The 13,470-nt window shown below is 35.5% G+C and overlaps 1 protein-coding gene across 3 annotated transcripts in view; it reads left to right on the top strand.

The window, feature by feature from the left end:
• nav2b (neuron navigator 2b) overlaps positions 1-13,470 on the top strand; it is an 82,507-nt gene that overhangs the window by 66,885 nt on the left and 2,152 nt on the right. For all 3 annotated transcript variants that reach the window (XM_016551998.1, XM_016551997.1, XM_016551996.1), the window contains 19 exons: positions 1,246-1,298; positions 1,667-1,690; positions 2,052-2,126; positions 6,866-6,949; positions 7,903-8,023; positions 8,113-8,279; positions 8,463-8,483; positions 8,922-8,960; positions 9,221-9,229; positions 9,383-9,555; positions 10,461-10,541; positions 11,115-11,268; positions 11,615-11,762; positions 11,840-11,937; positions 12,022-12,117; positions 12,200-12,368; positions 12,482-12,717; positions 12,943-13,097; positions 13,214-13,285. In XM_016551998.1, the coding sequence (XP_016407484.1) occupies positions 1,246-1,298; positions 1,667-1,690; positions 2,052-2,126; positions 6,866-6,949; positions 7,903-8,023; positions 8,113-8,279; positions 8,463-8,483; positions 8,922-8,960; positions 9,221-9,229; positions 9,383-9,555; positions 10,461-10,541; positions 11,115-11,268; positions 11,615-11,762; positions 11,840-11,937; positions 12,022-12,117; positions 12,200-12,368; positions 12,482-12,717; positions 12,943-13,097; positions 13,214-13,285 (1,975 nt within the window). The remainder of the gene's footprint in view (positions 1-1,245; positions 1,299-1,666; positions 1,691-2,051; positions 2,127-6,865; positions 6,950-7,902; positions 8,024-8,112; positions 8,280-8,462; positions 8,484-8,921; positions 8,961-9,220; positions 9,230-9,382; positions 9,556-10,460; positions 10,542-11,114; positions 11,269-11,614; positions 11,763-11,839; positions 11,938-12,021; positions 12,118-12,199; positions 12,369-12,481; positions 12,718-12,942; positions 13,098-13,213; positions 13,286-13,470) is intronic.

The raw sequence follows: 13,470 nt of genomic DNA, 5'->3' as shown, positions 1-13,470 counted from the left end.
TTGGGCGGGTCATTCCACCAGGAGGGAACAGTTAGTGAAAAAGTCTGTGAAAGTGATTTTGTGCCTCTTTGAGATGGCACAATAATATGCCGTTCACTTGCAGAACGCAAGCTTCTAGAGGGCACATAACTCTGAAGTAATGAATTTAGGTAAATGGTTGCAGAGCCAGTGGTGGTTTTGTAGGCAAACATTAATGCCTTGAATTTAATGCGAGCAGCTACTGGTAACCAGTGCAAATTGATGAACAGAGGCGTGACATGCGTTTTTTTCGGCTCATTAAAGATTAAAAAGCACTGTGGTGGCACCATAGTAAAATGGTGGTATTTTGATGTATCATGGTACTGAATGATTACCATATTCAGGTGCCATAAAGGAATTAATATTTATTCAGTAAGGATGTATTACAGTGATAAAAAGTGACAGTAAATAAATGTCTAATGTTACTAAAGATTTCAAATAAATACTGTTCTTTTGAACTTTCTATTCATCAAAGAATCCAGAAAAAAAATTATCATGGTTTCCACAAAAATATTAAGCAGCCCATCTGTTTTCAACATTGTTAATAATCAGAAATGTTTCTTGAGCACCCAATCAGCATATTCAAATTATTTCTGAAGGATCGTGACAATAAAGACTTGAGTAGTGGCTGCTAAATTTCAGCTTTTATTTAAAATGTCATTCTTGTCTAGGTTTTTTGTCTAGGGTAAAAAATCCCCCTTATGCAATTTCTCTGGACCGTGAAGAAACCATTTGTTCCTTGAGCTCAGTCATAAATACTGATCCCTTAGTTTAGTTTAAGCACCACTCGACAGAGTTATTTATTTATTTATTTATTTTTTCATTTTGAAATACAAGGAGAGGAACACACAAACTCATAATTCTTTGCGAATATGCAGTGTGATGAAGGGGATTTATAACCTTTTATCGCAAGGGCAAGTTGAATACCCTTTCATCCACAAATTAATTCACAGTACATTTGTTTTGGCACACTTTTGTTTCCTTTTGTTTTTGGTTTGGCAATAACACATTGGAAAAAACATACTTGCACGAATAATTTATCAGAAATATTCTGGCCATAAAGGTATTGTTGACTAAACAATAGCCCACTTAAAGGTGATAAGCGCTTTATGGTGTTTCAGTATGTGCTAGCTCCTGCTAATTTTTCATGCTAGTTTTTCAATGGCTCACATGCTACTGCAATACAACAATGGTTTTATTTTGATAGTATTTTTCTTCTCTTCACAGTTCATGGCTCATCTTTGTCTCTAGTCTCTAGCACATCGTCAGTTTACTCTACGGTGAGTCAAAAGATTTTGAATTGATGCTAAATCTTAAAGTTCAGTTTCATATGTCAGGGTTGTCTTGTGATACTTTTGTTAGCTTTACAAACTTACAAGTTAGCTGTAAAAACTTGTGTAGAGTTTTCACTGTTAAAGTCAATATACTTTATAGTTGTACATGTCAGACTTAATGAGAAATTACAAGCAGTTAAGTTAGAGATAAGAGAAATTAACCAATGTTTAAACTGTGTTTATCAGGTAAAGGTAATAACACAAAATCCTCATGGTGACTTGTCTTTCTCTTAAGTGTCTTTCTTTACACAGATGGTCAAAAATCTTTATTCCAAACCATTAATCTTTGTCTTTTCTTCTTTTTCCATCTCTAGCCTGAGGAAAAGGCTCAAACGGAGGTGAGAACAGCATCCCTTATTTCTTATAATGTAAATTATTGACTGGGTTGCACATGGGAGCCTGTAGACTGTCCAAAACACTGTTTTTCTCAGCTGGTTTGTAATTTTAAACACACTTTGATGTAACTCTCTTCAAACCTTTGAAAATTTCAGTGTTTGTCATGACGGTCTTCGTGGTAACTGTCCTTGATATCGACTCTTTAATCTTTGTGTTTTATGTCTGCATCCAAAGTTTCAATTTCATGCTGATCAAGGGCTAGTCTCTCCTTAGCACATTATTATATGAGAAACCACAAACTGGTCTGACATTAGCATCAGAAGTCAGCTTGTGTTTGAATAACTGAATTTAATGTTTGTTTAGATCCGTAAGATGCGGAGGGAACTGGACTCGTCGCAGGAGAAGGTCTCGGCGCTCACAACACAGCTCAGTGCCAATGTGAGTACACTGGACAGTCGTTTTGGCACTATTAACCACAATATACTTTCAATAAACACTGCATCGCTTCTTTCTTTCAACTAGTTTTCATTCATATTAAATTCTAAATCTGCCTAGCATAGCTCTTGAGCATCAAGCATCATTGTGAATAAATCTGTATTTGATAAAAAGTCATATTGTGAGATGTAAAGATCCAACCAGGAGATAAGAAGTCACAATTACTAAAATAAAATGGTAAAAATAATTAATAATATATATTTAATAGTAATTATAATAATTATATATATATATATATACACACACACATATTATTATTACTATTAATTATATATTATTAATTATTTTTATATTATTTGTTTTTTATTTTAAAAAGTCACGCCTATGAGATATAAAATTCAAATTACAACTGTAATAATATATTATAATTAAATAATTTTTTTATTCAAAAAAAAGTAAATTGCGACATAAATTTGCAATAAAAATAATTTTTCTTTCATTTAAAAAAAAAAGTCACAACTGAGGGATATAATGTTCAAATTACAAAACAAAAATTACAAATATTTTAAATATTATAAATGTATGAATTTGGCTTTATATAATCCATTTTTAAATTATTTATTTATTTATTTATTTTCAATTTAATAAAGTAACAATTATCTTTATTTAATAAAAGCCAGGCTTCCATAACATCTGCTACATTTGACCTATATATAAACCCATATATGCTCAGTGGTTCAATTGGCAATTTTTAAACTGTGGTGTAATCAAAGATGTTGTTAGTAGTTATAGAACCGGTTCATGTTGGATTTGTAACATGGTGTAGTCTTGACTTTTGTACAGCTTTAACAGCTGGTAAAATAGTGATTTATTTTTCCGGCTGCCTGCACTGTATTGAGTATGTGTGTATATTTGTGAGATGCACCTTTAAGTGGAATTATTTGCTCAATAAAACAAATATGACAGCCCCCATTTGGCCGACACAACCTAATGAATCGTCACATCCTAAAACCCCTATCCATCCATCAGCTCTCATATGGGTTTCACAAACAAAACTAGAGGCTTTTGCCCTTCTGGGGTTTTGATAAAGTGTTTTACGCACGCACAAATGCACCGACTGCTCCTCTGCTTGGATGAAAACCTTTTGAGGAAGCTATATTGGGGGTTATCTGATGTTTGAAACAGCACATGCCCAAACACAAACCTCTGACTCCCTCCGATGGAAGTCATGCAGATCTCCAGTCCCTTGATTATCGGCTCATGTTGCATATGATACGCTTGTTGTGTTGTGTACGAGTCTGGTTGCTCATTGTTGGCGGCCACAGCTGAGCAGAAATCTAAGGTACACGTCGTCCTCGGTGTTTTAGTACGTACGCAGTTCATCACCCCAAAGATGTTGACAGGCAAGGCTAACTCCAGTCGAGCAGTTACCTGGCATCCTCTGAATCATTGCCCATCTTTGAAGAGGGTCTGTGAGAGGACTAAACCAAAGCCTCTCAGGCATAGCAAGAGCCACAGCGGCAGCTCAAAGAACCAGAGTAAATGGAGGAAGCGAGAATTCACTGAGGTGGGCTGAAGATGTTTGACTTTTTAGAGCTGGTTGTTTAATATGATGATGCCCTGAGGGAGTTTGTGATGCTGCTTAGTTTGAGGATTGTGTTTGTGACTCTTGGGATTAATCTGTTGTTGTTTTGTACCATGTATAATATATATATATATATATATATATATATATATATAAATATGGTGTCAGATCGATTAAGCATAATTAATCACATCCAAAATAAAAGTTTGTGCTTACATGATGTGTGTAATGCGTACATATATAAATACACACAAATGCATGTATATATTTAAGAAATATTTACGTGTGTATATATACATCATATATTCATATTTACATATGATTTATATTATATAAAAAAATTAAAATATATATTACGTAAAATATATACATGTGTGTATAAATGGAAGACGTTTGGGATGACCAGAACCCTTCCTAGAGCTGGCTGTCCGGCCAAACTGAGCTATCGGGGGAGAAGAGCCTTGGTGAGAGAGGTAAAGAAGAACCCAAAGATCACTGTGGCTGAGCTCCAGAGATGCAGTCGGGAGATGGGAGAAAGTTGTAGAAAGTCAACCATCACTGCAGCCCTCCACCAGTCGGGGCTTTATGGCAGAGTGGCCCGACGGAAGCCTCTCCTCAGTTCAAGACACATGAAAGCCCGCATGGAGTTTGCTAAAAAACATCTGAAGGACTCCAAGATGGTGAGAAATAAGATTCTCTGGTCTGATGAGACCAAGATAGAACTTTTTGGCCTTAATTCTAAGCGGTATGTGTGGAGAAAACCAGGCACCTGTCCAATACAGTCCCAACAGTGAAGCATGGTGGTGGCAGCATCATGCTGTGGGGGTGTTTTTCAGCTGCAGGGACAGGACGACTGGTTGCAATCGAGGGAAAGATGAATGCGGCCAAGTACAGGGATATCCTGGGCGAAAACCTTCTCCAGAGTGCTCAGGACCTCAGACTGGAACTAAGGTTTACCTTCCAACAAGACAATGACCCTAAGCACACAGCTAAAATAGCGAAGGAGTGGCTTCACAACAACTCTGTGACTGTTCTTGAATGGCCCAGCCAGAGCCCTGACTTAAACCCAATTGAGCATCTCTGGAGAGACCTAAAAATGGCTGTCCACCAACGTTTACCATCCAACCTGACAGAACTGGAGTGGATCTGCAAGAGGGAATGGCAGAGGATCCCCAAATCCAGTTGTGAAAAACTTGTTGCATCTTTCCCAAAGACTCATGGCTGTATTAGATCAAATGGGTGCTTCTACTAAATACTGAGCATTTTTCAGTTTTTCTTTTTTAATAAATTTGCAAAAATGTCAACAATTCTGTGTTTTTCTGTCAATATGGGGTGCTGTGTGTACATTAATGAGGAAAAAAAATTAACTTAAATGATTTTAGCAAATGGCTGCAATATAACAAAGAGTGAAAAATTTAAGGGGGTCTGAATACTTTCCGTACCCACTGTAAATACACACAAATGCATGTATATATTTAAGAAATATTTACGTGTGTATATATACATCATATATTCATATTTACATATGATTTATATTATATAAAAAAATAAAAATATATATTACGTAAAATATATACATGTGTGTATTTATATTAAGAAATTTTATTTGTATTTTTTGTGATATTTGTAGTATTATTATGAATCTATTTTAGACCTTATTAATTACCGTATTGGCCCGAATATAAGACGACCCTGATTATAAGATGACCCCCCTTTTCCAGATGTACCTTTTGGAAAAAGGCTTTTTAAAAACCAAATCTTGTTTTTTCTCAGTAAAACACATTTTGTTTTCAATTATTTTCATATTGCATATTATTCCTATTTAAATTTTTGTTTTGAAAGTATGGTAAAAACTGGTAAAATGTACCAACAATCATATTTTAAAAATATACACTTTTTGATATACCATAAAAAAAAAAAAAACAGGTAGCCCATCTGAATTATCCATCTAATAGTAGCCTACCAAAATCTTATTAACAGTAGAAGTTAAATCTTACTGTAGTCTTCAAATCTGGGTACTGTCTTACGTTTTAAAATCACAAAGGGAGTTTGGTGCCATCAGGCTAACGTGACAGTCACGACTCATGCAGCTGTAAGGTTTTCTTCTTCTTTTGTTTTTCTCGCGATCTTTACAACACGCATTACATTACGTATTTCATGGCACACTCGTTTTATGCGTATTTGGCGCCACCTAGTGTTGTGGGTGTATTATTGACATGTCAAAGTCTAGACCCTGAATATAAGACGACCGCATTTTTTCAGATGTATTTCCAAGAAAAAAACATCGTCTTATATTCGGGACAATACGGTATATTATATTTCTATATTATATGCATGCGTTGTGTGTGTGTGTGTGTGTGTGTAATATTAATTGTGTCATATTTCAATTTATCTCGCAGTTGAAAGTAGTATTATTTACACTTACACCTATGTTATCCATATCACTTATATCGATCTATAATATATTATACTGATTGTTTCTATGTATATGTATGCATGTGTGTATATGTGTGAATATATATAAAAAGCAAATTAAATTATACTATACAATCCACAATATTATATACATTTATACATTTTTATTGTTATTAAAAATATATATTAATGCATTTTGTACTACATATAGCAATTATATAAAACATATCTTACAATAAAAGTTTTATAAATTTTATAAAAAGTTTTATAAAAAATAGTTTATTATATTTATTGCTTATATTAGTAGTATTTATCGTTTTGTAATTTTATTTTTACTATTTGTATTTATTTATTTATCTTTTTATATTTGTATTTTGTATTTATTTGCATAAAAATATTTCTGTATTTATGTTCCTGGTTTTTGTTGACATTAGGTGAGGATGTCAGTCTTTAAACTGGCTATTGAGTTTTTACCCGTTTCTTTATCCTCTAAATGTCAGCTTAACAACCCGAGTTCATGCCACAGCTTGTCTTTATCACAAAACTCAGTCTCACAGACATATTTGGATCCATTACTGACAAGCTGCGACCCACATTTTTCTAGAAATGTGATCATACTTTAGTTGACTGCTCAACATCTGGTTTAACTCTGCTACTGCTTTTAGTCTTTGTCCATTTATGGCATTTTGCTTAATAAAATAAAACTGGTTTACTTTGTAAATGAAATTGTGTGTGTCCTCAGGCTCACCTTGTGGTGGCTTTTGAGCAGAGTTTAGGAAACATGACTATCCGGCTGCAGAGCCTGACGACGACGGCAGAACAGAAGGTGTGTGTGAGAAAGACTGTGTGTTTTGTTATTTTTGTAGGGACGAGAATTTCTGAAGAAGTCCTCATGACATTATAACGTACTCGGTTACTAACGTAACCTCGGTTCGGCATCTGGCTATATAAGCGGGCGCTCGCCACAGGATTTTCAGGTTACTTCGTCTGAAGCGACGACTGAGTCGTGCAGCTAGTCGAGGTAATTGAGAATACGGATTCCCATCTGTCTGAGAGGGGAGAGAGCCGCATCCATGCACTTCATAAAAGTGCGGAGGGCCAGGGACAGCCCGAAGGGAAGGATCATATATTGATAAGCCACTCCCTCGAAGGCGAATCTCAAGAATCGCCTGTGACGGGGGGCTATCTGGATGTGAAAGTACGCATCCTTCAGGTCCAGAGAAAAGAACCAGTATCCAGAGCGAATTTGCGTGAGGATCTGTTTCAGTGTAATCATCCTGAATGGCCTCTTCATGAGGGCAGGCCTCGGCCCGCGTGGCGAGGGGTTGAATTAACTCGGGTGACTGGCCGCACAGGGGCAGAACACTTACGAGTAAAAATGGAGAAGCACGCTGACGATGGGCCTGGCGGCGCCCCGGCAGGCACTTCCCCCGAATGAGATCAGGTCGCTCGCACCAGCAGAGGGACTCTGATCAGACCGAGAAAAAAGGACGAGGGAATACTCTCTCTGGGGCGAGAGCGAGGCACGCAGGATCTGGGCCGACGTGGGCTCGTTCGTAGCCGGTCGCTCGACCCCTTTGCCCCGTCTGCGTGAATGAAAAGGCCTCAGTTCAGGAGAAAAAGGCTTTTTTCCCATATGCGTCTAGCAGACGCAGTACGAGTGTAGTATCGAAAGGGAACCTAAAATACATCCCTATGAGGAAAACAGCTTCATTTGGTCTCTAAAAATGTATTATTGTTAAATATAATTTCATATTGTTTAATATCACTTTTTTGCAGGACACAGAGCTGAATGACTTGAGGAAGACCATTGAGCTCCTTCAGAAGCAGAACTCAGCGACTCAAGCCACCATCAATGGAGTCATTAACACACCAGACCCAACATTAACAAACCGCAAGGGTGAGATCTCAATAACTTTAGTACAATATAATAAACAGTATCACATGTATTACCTATGCTTCATTTTTCTTTTTCTTTCTCTCCCTCAGTTTCTCTTGATTCTGTCAACGTGTCGCCTCAGTCCCAGCGAGAGTTGCGGATCCACAGGCAGCCCTCATCAGACAGCGTCTCCAGCATGACCAGCGCTACCAGCCACTCCAGCATTGGCAGCAACCTGGAGCTGGATGCCAAGAACAATAAGAAGAAGAAAAACTGGGTAAGTGCTCAAACCCATCCATCCAATGCAAAAATACCTTCTATTCTCCTAAAACACGGTTCTCTCCAAGACTGAGCAGACTAGTTAGAGTTAGATCAATGCTAGATTGGATTATTTATTTCTTTCTTTTAACCATTTAAATGTTAAATTTTCTTTTCATTTGTGGATGTTTCATGTCATCAGCCTACATGTGGTGGAGGAAAGGTGAATACTTATGTCTTAGAATTAGACTTCTAAACTTAGAATTGTGGGTGATATTCTTGGCTTTGTGTGTTTGTTTCAAACAATTAATCGTGATTAATCGCATCCAAAATAAAAGTTTTTGTTTACATATTATATGTGTGTGTACTGTGTATATTTTTATGTATATATAAATACACACACATACAGTATATATTTTGAAAATATTTACATGTATATATATAAATATATTTAATATCTAAAAATATTTTTCTTAAATATATACATGCATGTATATGTATTTATATATACATAAAAATATACACAGTACACACACATATTATGTAAACAAAAACTTTTATTTTGGATGCGATTAATCGTTTGACAGCACTATTTGTTTTGAAAGTGTAGAGTAAATATCAGTCATCGATATCATAAATTAATTTGTCCTCTTGCATTCAGGCTGTATCATCTGGTGGAGGAAAATTACCTGATAACTACGTATGCAAAGCTAACCTTGTTGTCGAAGTGTTGATGTCATTCTGTAGTTTTAGAGCTAGAACCAGTGTTTTTCATCACTAGATTTATCAGGTTTATGTTGTGCAGGTGATCTCCTCTCCTTCAGAATGTGTAATCCAAAACACATTTTGCATTTGTATTATAAAATCTGCTAACTGTTCGAGCGAGTGGTTATTTAGCTACATGGTGTTGAATTATGTTTTTTTGTCTGATTTTCCCTGTGCTTTCATGTTATGGTACAGGTGTATGAGGTAAGGTGGGATAAATAACTCCTTCGGAATATCCTTTTATATTTCTGGAATGTTTTAAAGGGATAGTTTATAAAGATAAACTTTAAAAAGGATATTAGCTACTAACAGCTGTGTGTTGAAGGTTTCGTAGTAACAGATTTGTTTTTTCCACAGCTGCGGAGCTCCTTTAAACAAGCATTCGGGAAGAAAAAGTCTCCTAAATCGGCGTCCTCTCACTCGGACATTGAAGAGATGACCGACTCTTCTCTGCCATCTTCACCCAAACTCCCCTATAACGGCTCAACGGCCTCTTCTCCCATGATACGCAACTCCCACTCCAGCTCCCTGTAAGCTCCTCGCATCAACAACAACAACAATAATACTAATAAAAATTTATTATTATTATTATACATTTATTTATTTTAATTAACTTATTATAATAAATATTATAATAATATCTGTTCATAAAAATAGTTTTGCAACCCATATTTCCTATTTTTATTTCATGCCAGAATGAGTGTGCAGAAGTTAAATTAAATTAAAATAATAATATATTGTTATTTATTATTATTTGTTATTATTTATTATTTATAATTGTGTATTATTATTATTATAAATGTATCTATTAAGCTCCTCACATCAACAACAATAATACTAATAAAATGTATTATTATTATTATTATTGTACATTTATTTATTTAAATTATTATTTTATAATAATTTATAAATTATAATTTATTACAAAATTTATTATTTATAATAAAGAGTGTATCCTTATTATTATTATTATTATTATTATAATAAATGTATCTATTATCTAATTATCTAAGTTATTTTTTTCTTGTTTTAATAATAATAATAATAATAATAATAACATTATTATTACTAATCAATGTATTATTATTTCTTATTTTTCTATAATAATAGCCCGATTCCTTTTGGTCTTGGTTCAGGAAGCACACCTTTAACCAGGAGTTTTCTGAAATATTTGATTTTCTGGAAACTTCTTAAGCCTCATTTTGGATGGAAGAAAGATTTATAATAGACAAGCACCATTTACAGTGTGATTTAGTCTAGAACTAGGTAGTGTTTTTTGGAAAACACCACCCATTTTGTAAACTAAAAAGTTACACACACCCAAATTTTATGTTGCTACAGAGTAACTCTCAATGTGATGGCACTTTATAAATGTCCAATGCAACGTGGAACACCCTCAGAGTTTCTCTCATGGTTGATATGTGTATGTTCGTAGTCCTCAACTGTCCTCGCTGCCTGCACACGGGCCTGTCTGGGGCTGTAGCAGCAAGTCCATGAGGTCTGCCTCACTGGCACGGTAAAGGGAATGGCACAAACAATACCAATATTTCTCAATCTCTGATGATCAGTTCCCTGAATAAAATGCCAAGAACAGATGTTCAACCAATGACTTCTACATTAGTCATTCTGAGCAATTAACAGTTTTAAAACACTATATGCCCTGATTCATAAATAATGAAGTATTGTTTCTATTTCCAATTCTTGCACTACTTCCACAGTTCATTGATGGAAAATTTCACTGTTAATCAATATTTAATGGTTTGTGATTTTTTTTTTCATAGTTTTGATTCAAATTACAAAACAATGAACTAATCTTAAAAACAAAACAAAACACCACAATAATTTATTTTATTTGTTTGTTTGTGTGTGTGTAGATGTGTGTGTGTGTATATATATATATATATATCTTTTTTTTTTTTTTTGCATTGTTTGTTTGTTTAGATTTTGCTTTGTTTTTTATCTTTGTTTTGTTATACTGTTTTCTTATTTGTTTGCATTGTTTTCATTTTTGTTTTGTTTTTCCCACTGATGTGTTTTAAATTAATCTTGTTTTCTTTTCTGTTTGATATTACGTATGTGTTTGTCACAGGATTTCAGAGTGTACGGACAGCGAGGCTGAAACAGTCATGCAGTTGCGCAGTGAACTGCGTGATAAAGAAATGAAACTCACAGACATCAGATTGGAGGCTCTCAGCTCCGCCCACCAATTGGACCAACTACGAGAATCCATGAACCGCATGCATGTGAGCATCTGCTTTGACAAGACAATATGTTTAAAGGGACAGTTCACCCAAAAATTAAAATTCTGTCATTAATTACTCACCCTCATGTCGTTCCAAACCCGTAAGACCTTCGTTCATCATCAGAACACAAATTAAGATATTTTTGATGAAATCTGAGAGCTCTCTGACCCTGCATAGACAGAAAGGGAACTACCACATTCAAGGCAGTAAGGATATCGTTAAAATTGTCCATGTGACATCAGTAATACAGTACATGCTTATACTCACACTTAATCATTCAATATGTTTGACATGGAGGCCAATTTTGTTACTTAATTCTGTCATAATATCCATTTTATCCTAACAGATTGAGATTGAGAGGCTGAAAGTGGAGAATGACAGATTAAAGTTGGAGAGCCGAGGCAGTGGTAGCAGAGCTCCTTCTCAGACGTCCATCTCCCCTTCTTCTGTGGGCCTTTCTTCTCAACTCAGCCTCACAGAATCCACCAGCTTAGGTAGAAAAGACTTCTTAACTTCAAAAATTATATTTTTGTGGCATTGTAAGTTATTGAAATTCTCTGTTGAATTATAGATATGTTGCTAGAAGACAGTGGAGATGGAAGTTCCTGGAAAGAGGGACAGCATGCGAAGGTTGTGGTCAGTCTGGAGAAAGATCCAGAGTGGAAAGAGGTACAACTCAAGACATTTCAGCAAAAATAACTCAATGATCTCATCAGTGTCACTTCAAACACTTCTTTGTACTGCTTTTGGCAGGAGTGCAGACCTTCTCAGTTCTTGCTGGGCTGCATTGGTGTCAGTGGAAAAACCAAATGGGATGTCCTAGATGGTGTAGTCAGACGACTCTTTAAGGTACAAAAACTCTTTTACTTAGAGTTTAGAGACCTTTAAGCCGAAATCTTATGAAAAAAACACGTTCCTGTCACTCCAACAGGAATATATCATCTACGTAGATCCTGTCACGCAGTTGGGTCTGAACACTGACAGTGTGATGGAGTACAGCATTGCAGACATCCATCGCGCCAGTGATGCAGATACACCAGAACTTCTGCCATGCGGTTATCTTGTGGGAGAAAGCGACACCATCTCTGTCAAGCTGAAAGGTACGACTGTTGCTCTTTTAGAAGCAACTAGTCTTGAAAACATGATTGAAATACATTGACGACAGGTCTCTGACAGTTTCCTCATGACCGAAGCCTTGTCTCTCCATCTGCAGACTTGTCTGTCAATAGTGAGGACAGTTTGACGTTCGAGACGCTCATTCCGAAGCCAGTTCTGCAGCGATACATCTCTCAGCTGGAGGAGCACAGACGAATCATCTTTTCAGGGCCTTCTGGCACAGGGAAGAGCTTTCTAGCCAGCAGACTGGCCGAGTACTTGGTCCTAAAAGAGGGAAAACAGCTGGAACATCAAGCAATCGCCACTTTCAATGTTGATAACAAAACTACTAAGGTCAGTTAATCTGATTGAATAAATAATACAAAATTTAATGACAGGTTTATATCCTATTCACTTAATAATTTTCTTTGTAAACAGTGAGAAATTGTAGGCAGCTGATTTATTCAGCAATTTAATAGATTCTAAACACTTTTAGTGTTACAAAACTCCAAGGTTTTTCTTTCAGCATGCTGCAAATTTGAAGGTTCAGGTAATAATTGCACAGTGTGCTTTATACAGGAGCTGAAGCAGTACTTGTCCAACCTGGCAGACCAGTGTAAAACCAATGTACATGCTGTTGGCATACCTGTGGTGCTTATACTTGATAACCTTCACCATGTCACCTCACTGGCCGAGATTTTCAACGGCCTGCTCAACTGCAAGAACCACCAGTGGTGAGCAACACAACGGATTATGGCAATGATTTTAAATGTGAAAATGCAGATTTTTTTGTTTACATTTTCATGTTTCATGGTAGATTAAATTGTTTAATTGTATTATTTTCTCACAGTCCTTACATCATTGGAACCATGAATCAAACCCCATCACCTACTCCAAATCTACAGCTTCATCATAATTTCAGGTATCATCTCATTCAGATTTTAATTTACTACTATTTTGTAATATTTGTAATATTTTTGATAATATTTATATTTATATTTAATTAATATTTTAATACTTTAATATTACTATTTTTTTTCTTTATTTAATACATACATCATTATATATATATATATATATATATATATATATATAAATAAAATGCAT

The sequence above is a fragment of the Sinocyclocheilus rhinocerous genome, unplaced genomic scaffold, assembly GCF_001515625.1.
Source record: "Sinocyclocheilus rhinocerous isolate Xijiao unplaced genomic scaffold, SAMN03320098_v1.1 scaffold255, whole genome shotgun sequence".
Taxonomy (NCBI): domain Eukaryota; kingdom Metazoa; phylum Chordata; class Actinopteri; order Cypriniformes; family Cyprinidae; genus Sinocyclocheilus; species Sinocyclocheilus rhinocerous.
This window is presented reverse-complemented; position numbering and strand designations above follow the sequence as displayed.